The sequence below is a fragment of the Mustela nigripes genome, chromosome 8 (genome assembly GCF_022355385.1).
Source record: "Mustela nigripes isolate SB6536 chromosome 8, MUSNIG.SB6536, whole genome shotgun sequence".
NCBI classification, from domain to species: Eukaryota; Metazoa; Chordata; class Mammalia; order Carnivora; family Mustelidae; genus Mustela; species Mustela nigripes.
The window spans coordinates 31,179,485-31,203,739 of record NC_081564.1 but is presented as its reverse complement, the minus strand read 5'-3'; the positions used below and the strand labels follow the sequence as shown (position 1 = coordinate 31,203,739).

At 40.8% G+C, this 24,255-nt stretch overlaps 1 protein-coding gene across 2 annotated transcripts in view; it reads right to left on the bottom strand.

Moving 5' to 3' along the window:
- The window catches only part of SPIRE1 (spire type actin nucleation factor 1), a 187,856-nt gene extending 163,882 nt beyond the window's left edge, over positions 1 to 23,974 (bottom strand). For both annotated transcript variants that reach the window (XM_059409150.1, XM_059409151.1), the window contains exon 1: positions 23,382 to 23,974. In XM_059409150.1, coding sequence (XP_059265133.1) covers positions 23,382 to 23,703 — 322 coding nt within the window. In that variant the 5' untranslated portion in view covers positions 23,704 to 23,974. The remainder of the gene's footprint in view (positions 1 to 23,381) is intronic.
- Positions 23,975 to 24,255: the final 281 nt, after the last annotated feature.

The window sequence follows — 24,255 nt, the reverse complement described above, 5'->3', positions numbered from 1 at the left end:
TAGTCCTAGCCCACTGTGCTGGTTCCAGCAGTCTGTGTTTTCTTTAATGCTTAATGAGAATCTATTCACCCTAGAGTTTATAATGATACCACACACACACACACAAAAAAAAACACAATGTTTTTTTATGTGCCTCCAGACTCTTAAAATGAAAAAAATTGAAATCCACAATTTCTGATGACCTAATAGTCCTAATGTGGAATACTGGCTGAAACTGAGACCGGAAAACAAGGGACCATGGGTTCTGTGGATTAAAAATTATATATGAGCAATAAATAATTAAAGATTATATGAACACAGAGATAAAATGGTTTAATATACAAAGGTTTTACATACTATGGTTTGATAAATACATAACATACATATTTACATATTTATGTACTGTTGAATGAAACTATGTATTACAGTTATATATCATCTATTTTTATTTATATATATATATGACTGCTCAGAACATTAGCGCTTTTGGTAAATTAATTATCCTACAACTCCTATAGAGGGGGTGATTAGCTTAACCTAGGAAAGTACTGTGAACAGCAGCAGTTCAAAGGGCACAGACTACCTCTCAACAAGCATTGAGAGTGTCTACTCTGGAAGGGGAGGGGAGGGACAGGAAGGAGGAGGCAGGGAGGGAGGGGAAAATACGGTGTTAAGACAACAATAACAGAGAGTAACCTCTTTGAGAGTACATAGATGTCCATCTTAGTATAATAATTCTTAAGGTAAAGAGAACTGCAAAGAAAGTGGTGGGTTTGTTGTTGGTAGTAAAGTTGATAAAAAAAAAAAATTCAAACTGTTTTGTACATACTGCAGCACTAAGCAAACAAATGCGCTGATGTTGCTGGGAATCGTGAACTGAGGGAGAAAGACCCTGTGTACCTAACATGTGGGAAGGAGAGGAAGAGCCCTGTGGTGGTGAACTGGAATTGGATATTACCTAATTTCAAAAACAAAACAACAACAACTTCCTAGCTCTTCCTCCAAAAGAGGGAGAAGTAGTAGCACCCTATTTTGCAAGAATGCACCTAGCCCATTCCCCCTCAAAGGAACCAGTACTCAGGGGACTAGCTAACTCCACGGATGGGATAGGTGGAGGTGAGGCATTTCAGGGAATGTGCTCTGTAAGGCCTAACCCTGAACAGCTGAAGTTATGAGTGGGTCTACCAAGACGACAAATTACAGGATAAGCTGGAACATCTTTCTGCACCAGAAAGTAATGAAGTACTCAAAAGTGATGTCAAAATGGCACAAGTCTTAGGAAATAAGGTTTTTTCAATGACCTCTATGATAAAACAGAAAATGCTTTCCTATAAAGAATACCAAAAATTTTTGTGTGCGTGCACCACTGCTTCTGGTTATTCAATTTGATCTGGTGACTGAACACGCAACTCTGGAAATGTGGTTCACTATGAAGTGCCTGACGGCCTACCCTACTCTGCCATCCAAATCCCTGCCCAGACTCTGACCCAGGGATCAGAAAATCCCAATTACACGAAAGCAGAGCTAAAGGAACCTTGGAAATCATCCTGCCCAATCCATTCATTTATAGATCAGTAATCTGAGCCTGACAAGTCAAATGACTTCACAAAATGACAGAGCTGAGTAGAATCCAAGGATCCTGACCCTTGTCATGAGCATTGCTGTGGTTGTTACCCTGTCCTCCATTCCCACTTGCAGGAACCAGTAGGGTTAGGGAAGGGGACTACAGAGGTGCTATCACAGCGACCTACGCATTAGAATCCTGCTTGTGGAGAAATGGGGTAATGTACTCCTTGATTTAGCAGTTGGAAACTGCCAATATAGCAACCGAGAAATTTTCATTTGACAACTCTTGAGTCCTTCCTCATAGGTTAATCACCTTTCCAGAAACAAATCTAAGGAATCCCTCTAAAACCTAGAATACTATGACTTCACTTTCTACAAGCTGAGTAAACTAAGCCGATGGTAGGCCGAACCAAGGTTTAAGGTTATTACATGCAGTGAATCAATTCTTTAAATAAGGCTAACAATTTTACTGATTTATTGTTATTTTAAAGGCTAGATTAACTCTCTGACAATGTACAATAAAAGGAAACATTTGGGATGACTCTTATTGAGTTTCAAAATATTCCAGTATTATTAACATGCTTATACACTTGGACAAAGAATGATTTGCACAGCAAACCAAGACTTCAGCTTGGCATTTCCCAAACAGAATGGGCATTTTAGTAATGCCGGAAGAATCAAGGCTGTGTTTTTTAGGCCCTCCTTTTTAACTCATTCTGAAATATTCTATCTGCTCTTAAGATTTGCTCGACAAGTTCCCTCATGTCCTAGGAAATACAAACACCAGTCTTCCTATAAAATGATATAAAATGGCTTTAAGTGACACCAGGTGCCTCTGTCAGTGCCTTTGGCTCAGGTCATGATCCCAGGGTCCTAGGATCAAGTCCTGCATCATGTTCTTTGCTCAGCGGGAAGCCTGCTTCTCCCTCTCTCTCTATGCCTGCCACTCCCTCTGCTTGGGCTCTCTCTGTCTCTGACAAATAAAATCTTAAAAAATAATAAAATAAAATAAAATGGCTTTAAGAAATGAACTATTCCTAATATTAAATGTCATTAAAAAAAAAAAGCCACCTCAACTAACAAAGACATTTTAAATCCTAAATGTTGATAATCAGACACTTTCATTCCAAAGTCTGCTCAGTGTTACCAGAGAGAGCATTTCAGTGAACACATCTTGGTAGACCCACTCATAACTTTAGCTCTGCAGGGTTAGACCTCACACAGCATACTCTCTAAATGGCCTCACCGCAGTAGAATCACACAATCTGATGAACCACACAACTATGGTGGAAATTAAGGCAATTTCAGAAAAAATTTAAGATGCTCGTGTAGATTAATTATACCTTTAAATTAAGGAGGTAGAGGGGCACCTGGGTGGCTCAGTGGGTTAAAGCCTCTGCCTTCTGCTCAGATCATGATCCCAGGGTCCTGGGATGGAGCCCTGCACCAGGCTCTCTGCTCACTGGGGAGTCTGCTTCCCTCCCTCTCTCTCTCTCTGCCTGCCTCTCTGCCTACTTGTGATCTCTGTCAAATAAATAAAATCTTTTTTAAAAAAATTAAGGCGGTAGAAACCTCAGCATATGGCTGACTTGTCTGTCACAGAGGCACATTATCAACGTGATTCAAATTAGCTGAACAAGCAGAAGGCAAAGATGCCCACCAGAACCCCTATAATCTTTACAATAGATTACACAGAACCCCTATAATCTTTACAATAAATAAACAGCTCTAGAATTATTCTCCAAATTTTTCCCATGTAAACAAACTGCAGGCAATGATTGGGTCTATCTGATCCTATGAAGGTATGTTATTTTTTCATAAGCTGAACATTCAATAGACACACCCTGTCCCCCAGCCAGCTTGCCTCTGCTCCTCTCATTCACTCAATAAATAATTGCTGAACACCTACTGAATACTAAAATACTGATGATATAGTGGCAAACAAACTACACAAACAAGTAAGTCCTTGCTCCCTAGGACTTATATCTTAGTGAACACAGACCCAAAGAAACAAACAAAATTAACTACAACTGGTAATAAATGTTACTAAGGACAGAAAAGGGAGAAAATAACAGAAATGTTCCAATTTAGAATAGTCAGACATGACTCCTACAGAAGATATTTAGGTAGAGACCATGAAGTTAGGTAGCAGGTAACTGCAGGGCTGAGGGAAGAACCTGTTCCAGAGCCAGAAGGCAGCCTGTGGTAAGGCTCTGGAAGTGGTGGTAGGTGGGTAGCATAAAACGCATTTGGAAACACAGGCAAGGGCAGATCACACAGGCCTTTTAGGACAGTGTAAGGAGTTTAGATCTGATGTCCAATACAACAGGAAGCCACTGGACATTAATATTAAGCAAGGGCATGAGTTGATTTGAGGTGGGTTTCCAGGTTGGTCCTGCTCTGTGGAAAGGGTCAAGGTGAAACCATGGAAGGTGGACTGCCTCACTGTCCTGGATAGCAACGGAGCCCAGCACAGACAGCAACCAGCCCAGGTGGTGGCAGTGACCAGAAGAAAAGTAGAGAATTAAGATATAATTTAGCAGCAGAATTAGCAGGACTTGCTAATGGACCGGACTGGGGGTGGAGCAAGGTGAGGAGAAAAGAATGATACCCTGAACAAGTGCCATATTTTCAGGAACAGTGTTCTTAAAGACTTGATCAAAACAGATCAACATCAAGGGTTAAATTTAAGAACTCTAATACTCTGGGGGCACCCACCTGGCTCAGTTGGAAGAGCATGTGACTCTCAATCTCAGGGTCATAAATTTGAGCCCCATATTGGAAGTAGAGACTACTTAAATAAATAAAAATATATATATATTTTTTTTAAAAGAGCTCTAATACTCTATAAGAGACAAGTGTGTATTAGGTGCACTTTTTGGGCAGCTTTTATATGCATATTAGGGAAAAAGAGTACAGTTTTAAATAAGCCAAAATTTAGCAATAAAACAATCCCTACAGCCTTATCACACCTAGGTTTCTTAAACATTGTGGCCACTGAGGGCTCAGAATCCATGACCAGTTTTCAGTGTCAAAAGTTAGGACACTAAAACATGCAATCATCATTAGCTTACATCCACCTCCCCCAACAGAATCATTTTTGCCATGTTACATTTTTAATGAAAAAAAAGTTAATGCATTTGACATAAGAAACAACCATATAAAGGACACTTTCACTTTGGTTGTTAAATGATCAAATCATTATCCTCTATGCCATAGCATTTTACCAGCAAAGCTCCTCAAAGATTAACAGGAATTTAGGATTTAGACATGGGAGAAAACTGGTATCCTTGCTAACCAAACACAGATTGTGTGTTCATTAAGTTCCTCTTCTTGGCCTGATAGGAAGAATGAAATAAATTTTAATGTTCCACTGCCACAAGAACCCTGTGCTAATGTATTTTCTACTTCACAACTGTTGATGTTTAACCAAGAGTTTAAGTAAGCTTTCCCTTCGGTGCCCTGGCAAGGCAGTGAGCAGAAGAGCAAGTCTTTAGACTTGTGCAGTCCCAGGTTTGAATCTCAGTGCCATACTGAACTAATTGTGTGATGTGATTTTTAAGTAAAATACTTCCCAGAGTTTTCCACTTTCTCAACTACAAAAAAAAGGAATAGTATCTACCTCAAAAGGCTTATGTGAAAATTAGATGAAACACAAAATGTTTTGAGGGGCTCTGCCTGATGCCTCCTGCAGAGAGGGGCTCAGCAAATGGCAGCTAAGCTTGCTGCTCCTAACCCTGTGGAAAAACGAGAGGTAGAGATAAACTAAAATCAAGTACGAAGGAAAACTGGCATAGCAAAAGATCATCACTAGCTTTACAACCATGTAAAAGAGGTATTGATTTTGCAATGAAAAAGTAGCTGAGTCCTATGAAAAGTCATAAAATTTCACTCATTTTTACACTTAAGATCTTTAAAAGCCACTATCTTTTACGTTATACCTCTCTGCAGAGGTTCCTCACATAAACCTTGCCCCCAACTCTTTAGTGACGGCGTCCAGGATGATGACAGGCATCAGTCAAACAGCTGGAGCTCAGCAATGGCTCGGGCTGGGGTGGTGGGAAGTGATGTTTCATCAGCTATTACTCAAAACTGAAAATAAGAAAGCCTGAAATGGCAATCTCTATAATCAACTCACAAATAAAAAGACTGTGAAGTCTGCAGAATTTGTGAATACACTACTTTACATGGCAAAGTGATTTTGCAGCTGTGACTAAGTTAAGGCTCTACTAGATAGAGATGGAAGATTACGCTGGATTTTCCAGGTGGAACCAGATGTAACCACAAGCAGCTTTATGAGAGACGGGAGAGTCCAAAAAGGAGCTGTGATGATGAAAACAAAGACTAGTGTCATGAGAATGCAAAAAGGGGGACACAAGGCAAGGGATGTGGAAAGTCTCTAGAAGCTGAAAGAGGAAAGGACCAGATTCTCCCCTGCAGCGTCCAGAAGGAATAAGCCCTGCAAATGCCTTGTTTTTAGCCCACAAGACCCGTTTTCAGACATCTAATCACCAGAACTTTAAGGTAAGAATTTTGTGTTGTTTTAAAGCCATGACATTAGTGGTGACTTCTTACAGGATATGAATACACACACCATGAAAAGTTCAAAGCAATATGACAAGCTCTCACCATCCCAAAGACAAAGCCCAGGCTACACTGTGTATGGTCTAATCCCATGCAGAATGTCCCAGAGTAAGAACTCGCTCACTGGTACAAGGGCAATAGAGCACAGCGGTTAGGAGCAAGAGTTCCGGGCCAGACTCTGGGGACTTGAATCCCAGATAGGCTGCTGGCTAAATGGCCTTTACACATTAGTCTCCCATTTGTAAGGCAGAGGCTAAAAAGAGTACCTATCTTGGGGCACCTGGATAGCTCATTCTGTTAAGCATCTGGTCTACGGCCATACCACCCTGAACGCGCCCGATCTCGTCTGTTAAGCATCTGCCTTAGGTTCAGGTTATGATACCAGGGTCCTGGGATGGAGCCCAGAGTTGTTGGGCTCCCTGATCTGTGGGGAGCCTGCGTCACCCTTTCCTTCTGCGCCTCCCCCTGTCCTGCTCGCTCTCTCTCTTTTGCACACTGTCTCTCTCAAATAAATAAATAATATTTATGGAGTGCCCAGGTGGCTCAGTCGGTGAAGTATCTGCCTTTGGCTCAGGTCATGATCCCAGGGTCCTGCAACTGAGTCCCCCATGGGGCTTTCTTTTGGGGGGGAGCCTGCTTCTTCCTCTCCCTCTACCTGTTGCTACACCTGCCTGTGCTCTCTCTTTCTGTCAAATAAATAAATCTTTATAAATAAATAAACAAAGTTTTAAAAAGAAGAGTACCTATCTCATAGAATTGTTGTGAGGATCAAAAGTAATATTCCAAGAAAACTGCTCAGCTCACTGCCTGTCACAGAGTAAGCACTTAAAATTAGCTCTATTACCATTTAAGTCTTGAGCCTTCTCTCCTAGGAGAAAATAAGCCAAAAGACCCTTGTCTTCCAAACCCAAAAAGCTGTCAGTGAACAGATCACTTGGCTCCTTCTATACCTAGCATAATTGAAGAAACCCGCACCCATGCCTTGGCCTGTAGGTGCAAAGCCGGTCACCCAATCTCTGTAAGTTCTAGGGGTCTCCTGTGTCTGCACGCAGTGTCAACCTGAAAAGCACGCAGCTGACCTTCCATAAATTTGTTAAACTTTTCTGAAGCTAGGAGACTCACAGGGAGGCATTCCTGTCCCCACCCTTCCCTGTTCTCCCCTCATCCTCTCACCATCCCCTTCCTGCCTGTCTCCTCGGGGGGAGTTCCGTGGTCTCCTCTGACTGCCAGTGAAGGCCTTTGAGGGCCTTGGCTTACCTCCCAAGTGCTCCCTCTCAAACTGACAGCACTCTAAGAATGATTCTGGTTATTATAATTTTTCAGCTCCCTACCCTGAACATCTCTGGTTGAAAACATCATTTCTATTTTTATAAGACACCAACCTTAAGGGAAATGCTAAGAGCAGTGGAACTATTCCAAATACCTCTGCCAGAAATATGTCAAAGACAAAGGCATACATCCAAACTACCCTGAACATTTCTAGAAGCAACATGCCATTCAAATCAACCCCCACAATGTTCTTTTAAACTCTAAGAAAATTGTTAATGAAACATCTCATTAATACTTATAATTAATCAATACTTGCTCTATATAGAGCAAACATATTGCAATGCTGGTATAAAACCTTCATTTTTACAGCTGAGGAGGCTCAAGCTCTACAAAAGAAATGACTCACTGAAGGCCAAAGAACTGCGACCAGTTACCCAGGATGCTGACCCACCCAGCTGTCCTACATTCTCCCCTACCTCAGTAAGGGAGAGACTAGGAAACAATGGATGCCAAAGAGTGAAGTACAGGGCCAGCACTAGTGGGGAAAGTTTGGGAATATTAAAAACTTTCTTTTTTAAAATTTTCATTTATTTGTTTGAGAGAGAGCCAGAGAGAGAGCATGAGCCACAGGTGGGGGGTTGGGGGGTACAGGAAGACAGAGGGAGAGGGAGAAGGAGGCTCCCTGCTCAGGAGCCCAAGGTAGGACTCGATCCTAGGACCCTGGGATTGTGATACAAGTCGAAGGCCGACACTTAACTAACAACTAGGTGTCCCTAAAAACTAACTTTCTAAGTACCATTTTGGTTTACTTACCCACTGCTCACGACTAATAAATGTGGGTAAAGGAAAAAAATATGTCCCCCTTAACAGGACAAAGAATCCCTGACTAATCAATACGAATAATACATTAGATCACATTTTATAGGATCTGGACCATAATCTTATTATTTTAAAGAAGTGTAGAGGCATAAAGACATCACATTTTTTGGAAGAGCTGGTGAAAAGTGGATTAAATTTTTTTGTGGGGTTGGGGAATGCAGAGTGAGAGGGAGAGAATCCCAAGGAGGCTCCAAGGCCAGCAGCACAGAGCTAGATGTGGGGGGTCAATCTCCAAGAGATCATGACCTGAGCCAAAATAAAGACTCAGACTCAACCAAATGAGCCATGCAGGTGCCCCCCAAAACATGGCTTATTATTGCCCATCACTTTTCTAGGGACTAGAGTCTAGCCCTTGGACTTCATATCAGTAGCTAAAACCAACTACCATCCTTCTCAGGCAGAGACCACTAACTGGCTCTTATCTGCAGCTACTGTCTGCCCTTTCTGGCTCTGCTTGCTCATCAGATGATGAGTGGATTCTTTGGGGCCTGGCTGCTGCATCAAACACCCCTGATTTCCATCCCGCCATGAGGGTAGGCCTCACCACCATGATGGCACCCCTAATCTAGGAGTAAATATGGCCCAGACCCCAACCCCCCCCCAAACTATTCCATGGTACTAGAGTGGCCAATTCATAACTGATCTTGCTGTGAAATGAATGTTTTAAAGATATGTTTTCTAGGGGTGCCAGGCTGGGTCCATCAGAGAAGCATGTGACTCTTGATCTTGGGGGTGGGTGTAGAGATTACTTACATAAATAAAACTTAACAAAATATGTTTTCTTAATTATTAGTGTTATTTTTCTTTTTCTATTCAGCAACCTTAATTAGCTAAACTTTATATCATCTCACAGAACAAATATCATTAAATATCAAGTACCTTCAGTAAAAAATAATTTCAGCGTAACAGTTTTCAATAAAACTCAAGTATTTGTCTATTTTATGTAATTTGGCAACACTCAAAACTTGTAGAGGAAAAAGGTTTCATTTCTTGTGCCAGTTCACATTGAATGGTAGTGACAGTCTAGAATGCTATCCTCAAAAGAGCTGTGAGGGCAAGTATGGGTGGGAGGCACCCGTGACCATTTAGCAATGTTTGCCATGGGAAGAGAAGGGAGTGACAATGCAGAAGCCACATTCCTGACACTCCTGTATTAGAGGACAGGATGATGGAAGTTGTGGTTCTTTTTGTAAACAGTGTAGATTTAGATTAAAATTTTTCCTGAGTGATATTAATTAAAACATTCATTGCTTAAATTTCATGAGACCTCAAAAATACACTGAGAACACAGCACTCTATCACTTTATTCAAGAATAAGGAAAACGTGGAGGAGAACTTCCCCATCTAAATCATAAAAAGAGGTCTAGTAGCAAGTGCCAATCCCAAACATTTTTGTATTTCCTATCAAATAGAGAATTCTGGTTTTCATGCATTTCATAGGCACCACTGTTATTCTCCCTAGAATCTCCTCTCCCCCTCTGGCATCTGACCATGAATGAGACCATCCTAGCCAACAGAAACCCTGCCAGAGAGGCATCTAAGGTACTTCTCTCTAAACACAAGTGCCTTACGTCATAGCACCATAACTGCCACCCATATTCACTTACCCAAATATGTTACAATAACAACAGTCAGAGCTGAGAATTAAAACCACACCTTCTGCTGCTTACTCTTACATCTTGTATCTGTGTTACCATGTGACATTCAACAGTTGATCTGCAACCTTCTGAAAGAGCAAAGGAACTTGGTAGGAATAAATATGACTCCACTAGAAAAATATTTTTTCCAGGCCAATTTAATTTCTAACAAGTGTAAGTCATCATCTTCCCACCCTATGCTGCCTCTCCTGCCTTCCCAGCAACTAGGCACCCAGGTGGGAAGTTTGAGAGCCTTCCAAGATTCTTCCTCTTTCTCAGCCCCACACCAAAAACTAAAGGGCCATGTCCTGTACTATTTCCTAGATCATTCTCAATCTGACTCTTTCTCCTCATTTCTGCCCTCATTCAGACCTCCACCATCTCTTATCTGAAGAGCCAAAATACTCCCAACTGGTTAGGCAACTTCAAGGCTACTAAGATCTAAAGATAGTATGAAATCCCTACTGGTATCTCTGCCCTTGTTTTAACCCAATTCAGTCCCCAAAACTCCCATGGTTATCTTTCCAAAAAGAGTAATCTGCTTACATCATTTTCTGGCTTAAAACCCTTATATGGTTCTCCATCAGTCTATACAGGCTAAAAATACAAACTCAACAATGTGGCACAAAAATGTCCTTCATAACCTGGTCCCAGTCAACATACCTTTCTGGCCTGCCTCATTCTCCACCACTCCCCCACACATCCTATGCTCCAGGCACAGTGGACGCCCACTGCAAAGAAGACAAACAGGTTCAACTTCACGTGCCAATTCCACAAATAATTGGTAGTGGCTGACTGAAACACAGCTGAGAACTCTGAAGCTGCTTATAAATTTAGCAGCAAAGATGCAATGACCGATTAAACAGTGTCTGTTTTTGGTATGGGGAAGTGGGCGTCAGCAAAAATGCCAGTCTACAATCCAGTACTACTGTTCTTTGAATAGCTCTTCCACATTTCTGCTTCTGCCTAAGTGTCCTCTGTTTATCCCACTGCTCATCCTTCAAGCCCTCTCCAAAAAACCGGTGTCCTTTGTGAAACCGGACTTCTGTCATAGCAGCAGTCAGGTACCCTCACCCTTGGGCTCACACAGCTTTCTGTACATGCCTCTATTACTTCAGAATTACTCCAACTATACTGTAAATGTTAGTTTATGTACCTGTGATCTGCTTGAAGGCATGGGTGCCCTTTATTTTTCTTTGTGTCTTCAAATCTAGGACAGTGCACTTAGAAGGCACTCAGGTACTGATGAAATGAATAAATGAAATGGTGTAATGGGAGACTCCTCTAATATGGTATTATCACTAAAATCCAGGAACCAAGACAAGAACTATAAGACAGCCTGTAGTGACTGTTAGTGTGGCATTCTGCCCCTACTCATCACCTATACCTATATACATCTTTATCTCTCAGAAATACAAGGTATTAAAGGAATATACTAGAGAGAAATTTGGCTTCCAGTTAAGACTAGGCCATGAGGAAAACGGAAAATATGAGGGAAAAAGACAGAGAGTTAGTTTTCAGAAGCTAAATATGGACCTGCAAATCCCACTATTATTAGGGATACAGACTTTCCATATAAATGACACCAGTCAAATCCTTATTGAATTTACACCAATATCCCAGATTGGTTTTAATTTTTTAAAGTTTGTGAGGTACACAAGGGAGGTGTGTGGGGAAATAATTTAAACAAGTGATGGGGACTGAGAAGTGCACTTGTCCTGATAAGCACCAGGTAATGTACAGAACTGCTGAATCACTATTTGTACACTGGAAACTGATATAACACTGTATTTTAGCTAGAATTAAACAAAAACTTTTAAAAAATTAAAATTAAAAAATAAAATAAAGTTTGCAAGGTGCAATCATTTTGGAAAACTTTTGGCAATATCTACTAACACTGAAAATACCCATACACTATGAACTAGCAATCCCACTTTCAGGTATATACTCAAATGCTGTATTTGTTCACCAAAAAACATGTTTACTCATGCTCACAACAGCATTATCCATAATTCCCAATAACTGAATACCCAAATCTAAAATCCAAAAAAATCAAACATCCATGGATGAATTATGGTATATTTATTCATGCAAGGGAATATGGTACTAAACTGTGAATGAACAAACTACAACTATTTGCAACAACAGGGATCAATCTCACAAAGTTCACAGAAGAAAGTTAGACACTAAGTAACATACTACTACTTGATTCTATACACCTACATTCAAATATAGACAAAACTTACAGTGTCAGAAGTCATGACCAGTGGTGACGCTTGAAGTGGTTGGTGACTGAAAGGGTTCACAGACAGTTCTGCTGGGATACTAATCACATTCTGTTCCTTGATCTGTATACTAATTACATGAGTGTGTTCCCATTGTGAAAATTCATCATTTACGTACTTTTCTATAAGTTACATCTTAATTAAAATTTGTTGTTAAAAGAAAGACAAAATAGGGGTGCCTGAGTGGCTCAGTCAGTTAGGTGTCTAACTTTTGATTTTGCCTCAGGTCATGATCTCAGGGTCATGAGATGGAGCCCCCCATCGGGCTCCATGCTGGGTATGGAGCCCCCCCATCGGGCTCCATGCTGGGTATGGAGCCTGCTTAGATTCTCCTTCTCCCTCTGTCCCTCCTTCCACCTCTCTCTCCTTCTATAAATTAATTAATTAGGAGCATACCAATTTAAGGTTATAATATATTCATGGTGATTTTACTCTTTGTCAATGTGGCTAGAGTTGACATGTATATGGTTACACCAGCTTTCCTTTTTTTCAACTGAATAAATTGAGCCACTTTTTGACTGAATTCTGAGTGAATTTAACAGTGGTAGATCTGCACTAAAGTACATATTAAAGAGTTCTTCAGACAAGAGGAAAATGATCCTAGAAGAAAGTAATGCAGGAGGAAACAGAGAACACAGAAAGGGCAAACGTGGGAAAATCTACATGAATACCAAATTGTACAAAAATATTGTCTTATATGTAAAATCTATGATAAACTAAAATACACACCAACAATCATAAAACAACAGAAGGAGATATATGAAGTTAGAATGTTCTAAGATCTTCGCACTATCTGGAAAGTACTACAGTAAGTAATTTGTATATACTTTAATAAAAATTCAACAATACATGTTGTAAAGTAACAACTAACAGAATAGTAAGGGAATATACAATAAGTAAACTAATAAAAGGAGAAAATTTTAGCAATTAAAAAAATTCTTAACCAAAAAGAAAGTTAGGGAGAGAAAATGAATACAGACCTGATGGGACAAATAGAAAGCAGGTAGGAAGATGGTATACTTTAAAACCCAAGTAATTATATCAAATATAAACAGAATAAGGAATCTAATTTAAAATCAAGGATCATTGGGCACCTGCACGGCTCAGTGGGTTGAGCCTCTGCCTTTGGCTTGGGTCATGATCTCACAACCTCACCCCGCCTACTTGTGATCTCTCTCTCTCTCTCTCTCTGTCAAATAAATAAATAAAATCTTTTTTAAAAATGAAAATCAAGGATCATTATATTATATAAACAACAAATCCTAAATATATCCTGATTGTAAAAGACACACCTTAAATATAAAAATACTAAAAACTTGAAAGTAAAATTATGGGAAGGAATACACCATGCAAAGATTAATCAAACAAAGCTGGTGTTTAAAAAAAAGGAACGTTGGTATAACCGTATACATGTCGACTACAGCCACATTGATAAAAGGGTAAAGCCACCATGAAGATATCATAACTTTAATTGGGTATGCACCTGATAATACAGCCTCCATATATAAGTAAAAATGGACAGAATAATACACAAATCAAAGAAATCACAAAGAAAATAAAAAGGATATTTGAATCCAATGATAATAAAAACACGGTATCAAAACTTCTACTCATTAAAACATACCATTAACATGAAAAGGAAAGCTACAGAGTTGGAGATGATGTCTATAATATATATAACTGGCAAATGGCTTGTATTCAGAATATATAAAAATCATAACATAAAAGAAAAGACAAAAAATATATATGTAAATTAATTAGAGGATACCAGGGCCTGGGGGAAGTTGAGAATACACATTTACTGTTTAGTGGGTAGAGTTTCTGTTTGTGTGATGAAAAATTTTGGAAACAGAAATAATGGTGATGGTTGTACAACACTGTGAATGCAATTAATGCCTTTAATTAAATGGTTAAAGTGGTAAAATTTATGTTTTACAAGAAAAAAATACTACTGAGCATTGTTGAAGGGGAGCAAGGTGGGGGGGATGGGATGCCTAGGTGATGGACGTTGGGGAGGGCATGTGTTGTGGTGAGCCCTATGTGTTGTGTAAGACTGATGACCTGTGGGGTGCCTGGGTGGCTCAGTGGGTTAAAGCCTCTGCCTTCGGCTCAGGTCATGATCCCAGGGTCCTGGCATCAGCTCTGCTCAGCAGGGAGCCTGCTTCCTTCTCTCTGTCTGCCTCTCTGCCTACTTGTGATCTCTGTCAAAAAAACAAACAAACAAACAAACAAAAAACTTAAAAAAAAAAGACTGATGTACTGTAAACCTGTACCTGTACTCCTGAAACAGACCTGTAACCCTGAATCAAATAATACAATATATGTTAATAATAAAAAAAGAGAGAAAGAAAATAGTAGACAAATAGTCAAAAGACCTGAACAGGAATTTCACAGAAGAGATATCATAATGGCCAATAAACATATGAAAAGGCACTCAACATGATCAGCCATCACATAAATGCAACTCAAAACCATTATGAGATATGTACCATTACATACCCTCCAAAAATAGGTAAACTCTTCTCTTTAATGACATCACCAAATAGTATGGTGGATGTGGTACAACAGACACATTGCTAATAAGACCTGAAAAACCACTTTGGAAAACTACTTGGCAATACCTTCTAAAACTTAAGAGACGTGCAACAATCCAGCAATTTTACTAGATATATACATACCAGAAGTGCATATGTATATTCAAGAGAGTTTATAGCGGTGTTATTTAAAATAATAGCTAAAACACTAAACAATTCATATGACCATCCATAACAGGCCGGGTAAACCAATTCTGGTATTTTCATACAACTGAATACCATCAGCAATGAAACAAACTAGAGCTACATGCAATAACAAGTAATTTATCTCACAAACATAATGTTGAACAAAAGAAGCTAGACACAAAAAACACATATTGTAAGATTATATACATACAAAGTTTACAGGCAAGTAAACCCAATCCGTGGTGATAAAAACTAAGACAATGATTATATATGTGGAAGACGTGTGGCCTACTTGTAATGCTCCTTTGTTCAAAGTCAGCTTGGTGTTTACATGTTTGTATCACTAATGATTTGTGCACCTTTCTGTAGGTATGCTGAACTTCCAAAAAAAGGAAAAATTTGTGAAAAACTGGGAAACGGCCAAAAACATAAGTTTTGAGAAGGAAATGTCAAAATAAATTATTTTTTTAGACATAAGAAAAGTGGCCAAAGACTGAATTAATACAAGATACCAAAAAAAATGTTTAAGAAATCCTAACCAACATTTCATTACCAGACTATCATCACTAAAACAAAAAAAAACCTACTGAACTCTCATGTACATGAGAAATGTACTACATTTCATGTAGTTACATGAATTGTGCTTAAACAAAAAAATACTGTTGAACTCTTACACAACTAGTTGAAATTTGCTTAAATTCCTTAAAAATTTGATGGGACATCTTCTTAATAATATATTTTCTTTATATGATAAGGGCAATACCAGCAGCAAAAGACAACAGGATGTCATGGAATGTTTATCCTTCATACACTTAAAAATCAATAGAATGCCAGTGAGATATTGATCTGAGAAGGGCAAAGGCTGAACCAGATAAGCCCAATAAATTCAATGCATGAATAAACAGATCTTACCTTATCTTGACCCTGTTATACTACTACTTAAAATAACTTTTGTGTAGATAGAAGTTTGAATTAGGGAAAATATTACTAGCTTTCCCAATAAGTTTGCATTGCTTTATATAAATCAGTATTTTTCTGGTCCTTAAAGTATTCATGATCCCATGCAACAGTCTGAAATAGTTGGCCAAAAACAAGAACCATTTACCCAATGATAATTTATTTTTCATCTCTTTTGTTTGGTTAAGACCTTTTGTGAGCATATCACAAGAGTATAATTTATCCACATGCTATACTGCAGAGCAGTAATGAAAATGTATGTCTACAAAATGGGGAATTATTTCAAATGTGTCTGATCACCAACATTCTTCAGGGTTCTACTGCAGCTTTAGGGACACCTCTAGCCCAGAGTATCCACAAGTGCTTATAAGAGGAAGGCCGATGACCACAAGATTGTCCAAACTAGTTCTTGACCATCTACATACCTCAGTCAATCCACACTTGAGTCTAGGCCACATTTCACTGACCTAGTATATTGGACTAGTATATCCACATTTCACTGACCTAGTATATTGGACTAGTATATCCAATTGATATCCCCAATATAGGCTGCTCTGGCTTTCATTCCCAGGTATCTCTCTCTTCTGATAAACAGTGTGTACAGACTGCTCTCTCTTTACCTCTCTATTCAACTTGGCTCTATGGTATTCATTACATAACTGTTGAAAGGATGAGCATGGTAGGCAGGCTCATAAAAGTGAGATACCAGAAAGAGATACTTCATAAATCCAACAAAGTTTGAACATCAAAAATAACTAAACCTCGAAATATTTCAATTCTTCTTGCATATGAAAAACCACCCCAGTATCAACAAGCATAACCAGTGCTGAACTCTTTAGAGTTAAGTCTGATTGTAGGACTGTGACAAAAAATACACATCGTAAGCCTTAAAGCATCTTGTAGTGCCAGGTAGTCAAGACGTGCTCAAAAACACAAAAGGATGGCTGGATATCAAAGGCACACAGGAAAGCGATTGGTGGCTCAGTCAGTTAAGCAGTTATGTGGCTGCCTTCAGCTCATGTCATGATTCCAGCCCACTTCTCCCTCTCCCTCTGCTGCTCCCCCTACTTGTGCTCTCTCGATCTTTCTCCCAAATAAATAAATAAAATCTTTAAAAATAAAAAAAAAGGTGGGGGGGGGGGCACAGGAGCCAACCTAAAGGGAGCTCCCACTGGCCACAGTTGGAACAATCTGAGCAAAAAAATAACACAGTAATGAATAACAAAGTCTAAAGTATACACGATCCCAGAATGATAGAAATAAATAAGTAAACGGGGGGAGGAGACAAATCTTCCTTATGGAAGAATTCCAAATAATATTAAGCAATAATATTAAATTATATTAAAATTAATTCATAAAAGATTAAGTAATAATAACAATATTAATTCATCTCTCCTAGAGGAGGCCACCTTCTCCATTGCAGGCTGGACTTAATGACTCCTTTCCAAAGAAGAGAATATAAAAAAGGTAAAAACAGTAACTCTTTAGCAAAAAAACCTGGCAAACAAAGGTGCACATCACCAGTGGTGCCATGTGGATGTAATGGGTCCCAATCCTATGTGATGAGAGGAGCCTTGCCCTTAGTGGTAATTCCTTGCTCAAACACATAACCCCAGTTTAGTCAAGAAAACATCAGGCAGACCTAAACGGAAGGACAGTCTACAAAACCCCCGACCAGTACTCAAGATTGTCAAGTTAGGGGAAACAAGGAAAGTGTAAGAAATCATAACAGACCAGAAGAGACATGAGAACTAAATACAATATGGTATTCTGGATGGATTTGTGAAACAGGAAAAGGACGTTCATAGAAATACGAAGTCCAAAGTTAACTAGTCCAGGGTTAATAGTTCCAAACGAAGTCTGAAGTTAATAGTAATGTGCCAATGCTGGCTTCTTAGTTTTGACAAATACACCACACTAGTATAAGATGCTAACATTAGGAGAACTGGGTGAGGAATTTCCTGTGCTATCTTTGCAACTTTTCTGTAAAACTAAAATTATCTCCAAATAAAAAAATTACTCCAAAAAACCCACTATACTTGGCAATAGGCAATATTTTCCTCACAATTTTAAACAAATATCTGGAAGAGAACAGTTTCTCTTTTTTCTACTTAGCCAACAGGAAGCAACTGAAAAACATAATATGGCTCTAATGACAATATTATGAAAGTGGGATGGGAACTGTTGCCCTTTTATAGAATTTATGATGAAGGAAAGTGATTTTGACCATACAAATAAAACAGGCAGAGTGTGACTTATCACCTCTTACCAACATACAGTCCCTGGTAGACCAATAATTGTTTTCTTTCAAAGTTGAGTCAAAAGCCTTGGTGAAGTTAACAGCTTCCCAACAAAGTCCCAATTACTTACATACCCATATCTGTATAGGACTAAACTCCACTGTTTTCCTTCGCATAGGGCAGAAAAACAGATACAAACCACAAAGCATGATTTCAAAAATTTTCCCAGAAATGTCTGTGGCTACTCCCACACAACACAACACAACACAACTAGAAGTACACTGGAGGGTAAAATGGAGTCAAAAGTGATAGCAATCTTACCAGTTATGGCTAAAATACCTTAATTTTGCAAATGACCATCTGCGCGTATAGTGTGCAGGGGCCTAGAAGCAGCCTATGTAAATGAGTAGGATCAGAGTTGAAGCTGCATTAGCTTCATGGTAGACTTATGGCTGTGTTTATGTTTTATTTCTCTTCTTCCATGACTAGAACTTTTTATCTTTATATTACAGAAACTTGAACATTGCTTGCACACGGTAGGAACTCAGTGCATTTTTTAAAAAATATTGTATTTATTTATTTGAGAGAGAGAGAAAGGAAGAGGGCATGAATGGGGTAAGGGGGCCAGGAAAGAGGGAGAAGCAGATCCCTACTGAGCAGGGAGTCCAACGTAGGGCTTGAACACAGGACCCTGATATCATGACCTGAGCCAAAGGCAGACATTCAACAGACTGAGCCAACCAGCATCCCTGCATGTTGTTAAATTTTAATTAGCCCAACATATTGGGAGATATTGTACAAATGGAATAATTCTTACATATTACTACACTTGATAAGACATTTTACCAACCCCTAATACCATCATTCACCCCCAGACTCTACACTGGACACATAATACATAAATCTCAAATATTCCTTTCATTTAATAATCAGGATGTTAACACTCAAGATTTATACCAAGAATGAACAAGAATTCGTGTTTTAAAACATGTTTTCACTAATTTCAACCTTCTCCACAAGTATTTGTTCTCTCTTTAAAATCAAATAGGCTATTTTTTCAAGACCATTTCTCCCACCAAATTAGCATGAAACTTACTGAGAAGCTTGACTAATCATGTCCTCTTTTCAAATCCCAAACAACGCCCAAATGTTCTCTATACCAAGATGCCTTTATTAGTATGCACGCAGGCTTTCATTGTTCTTCCCAGGAAAACCTATTACCAATCCAAGATTATTTTAAATCAAGATGCAGTCACAATTTTTTAAATATTCTTTATACATCTAACATTAAAGATACATCAAAGATTTTGAAATCAAAATCTGAAATAAGTTATTTTTGCCAGATGGGTATTATGGCCTAAGAGGCTGCTGAGAGCATACTGTGGTTCCAAGCAGGAATACTATTGTTGTTAATAATTCTGTGGCATTCCAGGAAAAAAGAGTTCTAACCTTGTGAAGGTCTGGAATATAACCCAAATTCCATCAATGACTACTTCTTAAATAATGTGTATAATAACATGCGTTCCAAATGCCAATGAGGCACAGTGGTGACAAAGAGCAAGCAGGCTGTGTATACGCAGAGCCTGAGTGTCTTTAACTTGTTAATTAAAGGTGTGAAAGCAAAAATCTCATCAACCTGCATATAAGAAACTTTTATAAAGCCGTAAGATTTATTATAAGTACATAAACATTAAGGAAAATAAAAATGTTAAGTAAGATGCCTAAGACGAATCATAAGCCCTCTTGATTCTAAGCAATGTTTCCTTTTGCCATCACAGAAACGCTTCATAAAACGTGCTGCTTAAGACGCTATATCATAATGTAATCATTTTTGCTCTTAAGATATTCTCTGAAGAACTAATTTCTCCTTTTGATCTCCTTCAATCCTTGATCACAGTGCTTCTGTGGCCATGTTAGTATATGGCACTTGATTATAATCAAGTATAATGCTAAATAAAATGACTTGTTCTTCACTGTCTTCTTCCCATTTTGGTCTCATCTCCCTGCCTTCCACATCTTTCATCATATTCCTATTTCTCTTAAAGGTATGCCTAATTTAATTCAAACTGAATATGAACATTCTGGATCAACACTGTAAAACGGTTTTAACGAGAACTGTTAAAGGTAAACACTGTTAAAAGTAAACAAGAACTAAAATCAATAACTACTACCCTCAACCCCCAAACAAGTCAAGAAAGCATGTGAGAGGTTATTTCTTTCTATGGGACTGAGTGGAGCGATACCACTTGTTCATTCAACTCAGCCGCAGAGGGAACACTGGCCAACTCCAGAACTCACTCACTCGAGGATCATAGCCAGGATCCAATTCTGCACACTGAACACAACCCTGTGTACCACCCATCATCTGCTAGACCTGTGGTTCCCAACAGGGGAGGACTTTGTTCCCCCAGGAGAAATTTGGCCATGTCCAGGGACTTTGTTGACTTTCATGACTTGGGGGAGGGGGATGGGTAGTTACTGGCATCCAATGGGTAGAAACCAGGGATGCTGCTGAACATCCTATACAGGCCCAGGGCAGCCCCATACTGAATTATTTAGCCAAAATAAGAACGAGAGACCCTGACTCAAAATATGTGTTCCCAATTTCGAATAAAAATGTAGAACAGCAGGACCACAGGCACAACACTGGCACAAAAGGACAGAGAATTAGGGGGAAAACAAACCAGAACTTAGCCAGTATCGGCTACATAACAAGCCTTTAGTCACTTCACATGCATCCTCTCACTTAAGTGGTCTCACGTGAAAAAGTGATCTATTCTCATTTTACAGATGAGGAGGCTGGACTCACAGTGATTGAATATGCAGAGCTTAAGTGTCTTTAACTCAGTAATTAAGGGAGGTTAAGGAACTTATTCAAGGTCACTCAGCTAGGAAGGGGAGGAACATAAGGACCCAAATTTGCACCAAATCTGTTTCTAAGTCTAGAGGTTAAAAGACCTGGATTTGATTCAAAGTCATCAATATGAATATAAGCAAGTCCCTTAAATCCCCTAAGCCTCCATCTGGAAATAACTCAACAGATAAACCATGTGAAAATATAAATGCTGTTGAATGCCGACTACATAAAATCCTATGAAACAACCTACAGTGAAAAATTACTTCTTAGAATCGAGGTGTCAAGATTAACATTTTTCCTTAAAAATAGAATTTATACATGTGCACAAAACTAAATTATTCAGTATTTTTAAGAATCAAGATGAAGTGTTCAGAAGACACTTCTGTGCCTTCTGTAACCATGCAACTGCTCTTAAATCCTAGGAGGAAATAAACTAACATAAGCAATATGTTAGTAAGAACTTCCTAAAGATTTGTAATTGATCAAGCCTAAGATGCTCAAGACTGTATCAATAACTTTGGTTGGGCTCTCTCTCAACAACTGGTAGCAAAGATCATGAGTCAAACCAAGGAAGAGGATGGATTGCAGGGAAACTACTATTCTCTCCAAGAAGACAGAGTATTACACTGAGGTCAAGATATTATTACTCATACTAATCATACAAAAAAACCCAATAATTCATTTCAACATGAGATTCTGATTTTTTTTTTTTAACTACTGCCAGAATACATCTGTCTTGACAACTAAATGACTCGTAGGTCCATAAGCATAACTTTAACCACACTCTTCTGGGATTAAGTTCAGGAAAAAGAAAGTGAACTCGTGTTTATTCCTTCCAGAAGTCAACACTATGAATGCCGCTTCTAAAAGAGGGTTACACACAACCACTTTCCCCCTTGAAATGCCAGATTTCAAGGCACTGCTTTGCCTCAAAGCATATCTTTGCATATCATGTTAATACACTATAAATAAATTATAATACCAAGTATTTCCCACTAACATTAAGTCCAACTTTAAAAAATAAACACATCAAACTAAAAACTATAATAATAAAATAATTTCCAGAGAATTATGAAGAATAGATTTAAATAAGTCAAAGTTCTAAAATGCATTTACCTGACACACACACACACACACACTTTTAATGTTCATGGGAAGTGAAAGAATTGATAACTAAAATCTTGAATGCTTTTTATTTTAATCAATTTAGACAAGGATTTGGATTAAATGTCATTTTACTGACTAATGAATTACATCTTTCACCTTAAGCATTTTGACATTTCCATCAACTTTCTAAAAGTGAGGGCGGATTATTTCTCTATGTTTTTAATATACTTGCCTCTCAAAAGACTGAAATATATAAAAACTGATAGCAGAAACCTATTACCAATCCCCTCATCATCATTACCTCTCTGAGTAAGCGCTAACTACATAATAATGTGTAGGTGATAATCTTGAAGAATTTACATTGGACAATAACCTAACTAAAACCCATTTTATGTTTATCTGAGATCCTGTCAACTTTTGACTTGACAAGCCTGTTTTCTCATTGCAACAAATTTTAACACACAGGTAAATGGTAGTTATTTTTAACTTTCAAGAGCTAGAAATCATTATTTCGTCTCCTCCTGTTTCTCCCAAAATAGCAACATTCTCTTCGGGGCTTTTTATATTTCCAAACTGAAGGAATTTGTTACCAAATTAAAAAAAAAAAAAATACTATTAGCTGACTACTCATTCCGAAAGGTGTAATTTTCCTGACAGCAGAATTAACTATCCTTGACGAGATCTCACGTGAACCTTTCCTAGCACCTACCACATCCCAAGTAAACAGCCCTGGCATGTAAGTATGTATACATAGCTTATCATGAAAAGGACCCAACCCACTCCATTTCCCAAACAAGACGGGGGCAGCTGTCCTATGACAGTCTGTGCAATTACCAGCACCTTGGGGAGGTCCGCGGCCCTACTCGGGGGGCGCAGGCCCGCCCGGACGCCCTCTTCACAACCCCTCTTTGTGCCGCTGCCCGTCCCCCCAGCCCCTGTTCTGACCTACGTGGAGCCCCGGCTAGACCACAGGGCCAGCACCACCACCCCCCGCCCCCCGCCGGCCCCAGGCCCTGCTCCTCCCGGCTCTCCCTGGGGAGGTGGGCGTTCGCCGGGCGGAAGGGCAGGGCCCAGGCATTACGAGGGAAAAGGGGGGCCGCGGTGGGGGTCCTCCTATCGGAGGTGGGGTACGCATAGCTGAAGGGCAGGGCCCAAGAAGACGAGGGAGAAAAATGGGGCCGCAGGAAGGGGTCCTCCCATGGGAGGTGGGGGTCGCGGGGCGGAAGGGCCTGGCCGGGGGCGTCCAGGGAAAAGGGGCCGCGGAGAGGGGTCTCGGTGGAGTCGCAGGTCGGCGGCCTCACCCGTGGCGGGGGGCGGCTCTCCCGCGTCGTCGGGCGCCAGGGTGACGGTGCCGTCCCTCCAGACGCGGATCTGCGCGGCTGAGCGCACGCGGCGACGGGGCTGGCGGCGGCCGGCGTCCGCGGCGCGCAGGGAGCCGCAGCACTGGTAGCACACGGCCCACGCCTGCTCCTCGTTGATGGGCTGGTTGTAGAGCCGCAGGATCTCCTCCAGGCTCAGCGCGTCCGGCGGGCCGCCAGCCGCCCCGGAGTCCGGAGGCCCCTCGCCGCCCGCCGGCTCCGCCCGGGGCTCCCCGCCGCCCGCCGGGCCCGCCGGCTGAGCCATCCCGCGGGTCGGCGCTGCGCTCGGCCGCCGCGCCGTGTGCCGGCGTCTCTTCAGCTCCGGAGCATCGTCTCGGCGCGCCGCCGCCTCCTCATCCCCGGAACCCGCCCCGCCCAACCTGGCCGCGCGCGCCGCCGTGGGGGACCAGGCGGAGGACTGGGCGAGGGCCCGGCTGCCGTGGGCGAGCGAAGAGCGGCGAGGACGCCGCGGCCGTCCTGACCAGGCCGCCGCTGCCGCCGGCCCGTAGCGACGCGATGGCGTCCGCCGGCCCCGCCCCGCGCCTCGCCGCGCGCTCAGGGCCGGGGCCGCGGAGCCGCCCCGCCAAGGGTCCGCACGGCCCGCAGCTCGGGTGTGCGCTCCGTGGCCAAGCTGACCGCGCCGACCGCAGCGATCCCCGGCCGCGCTGGGAGGCCACCGGCGCTGGATCCCCCAGGAACTGACTCGCTGGGAGGCTAATTTGGAGTTCGAACCCAGCCTGTAGCAAATTCCTAATAAAGGTCTCTGAAACCGCTCCGGCTCCGGCTTCCCCCGCCGCCGCGCCTGCTCCCGCCCACC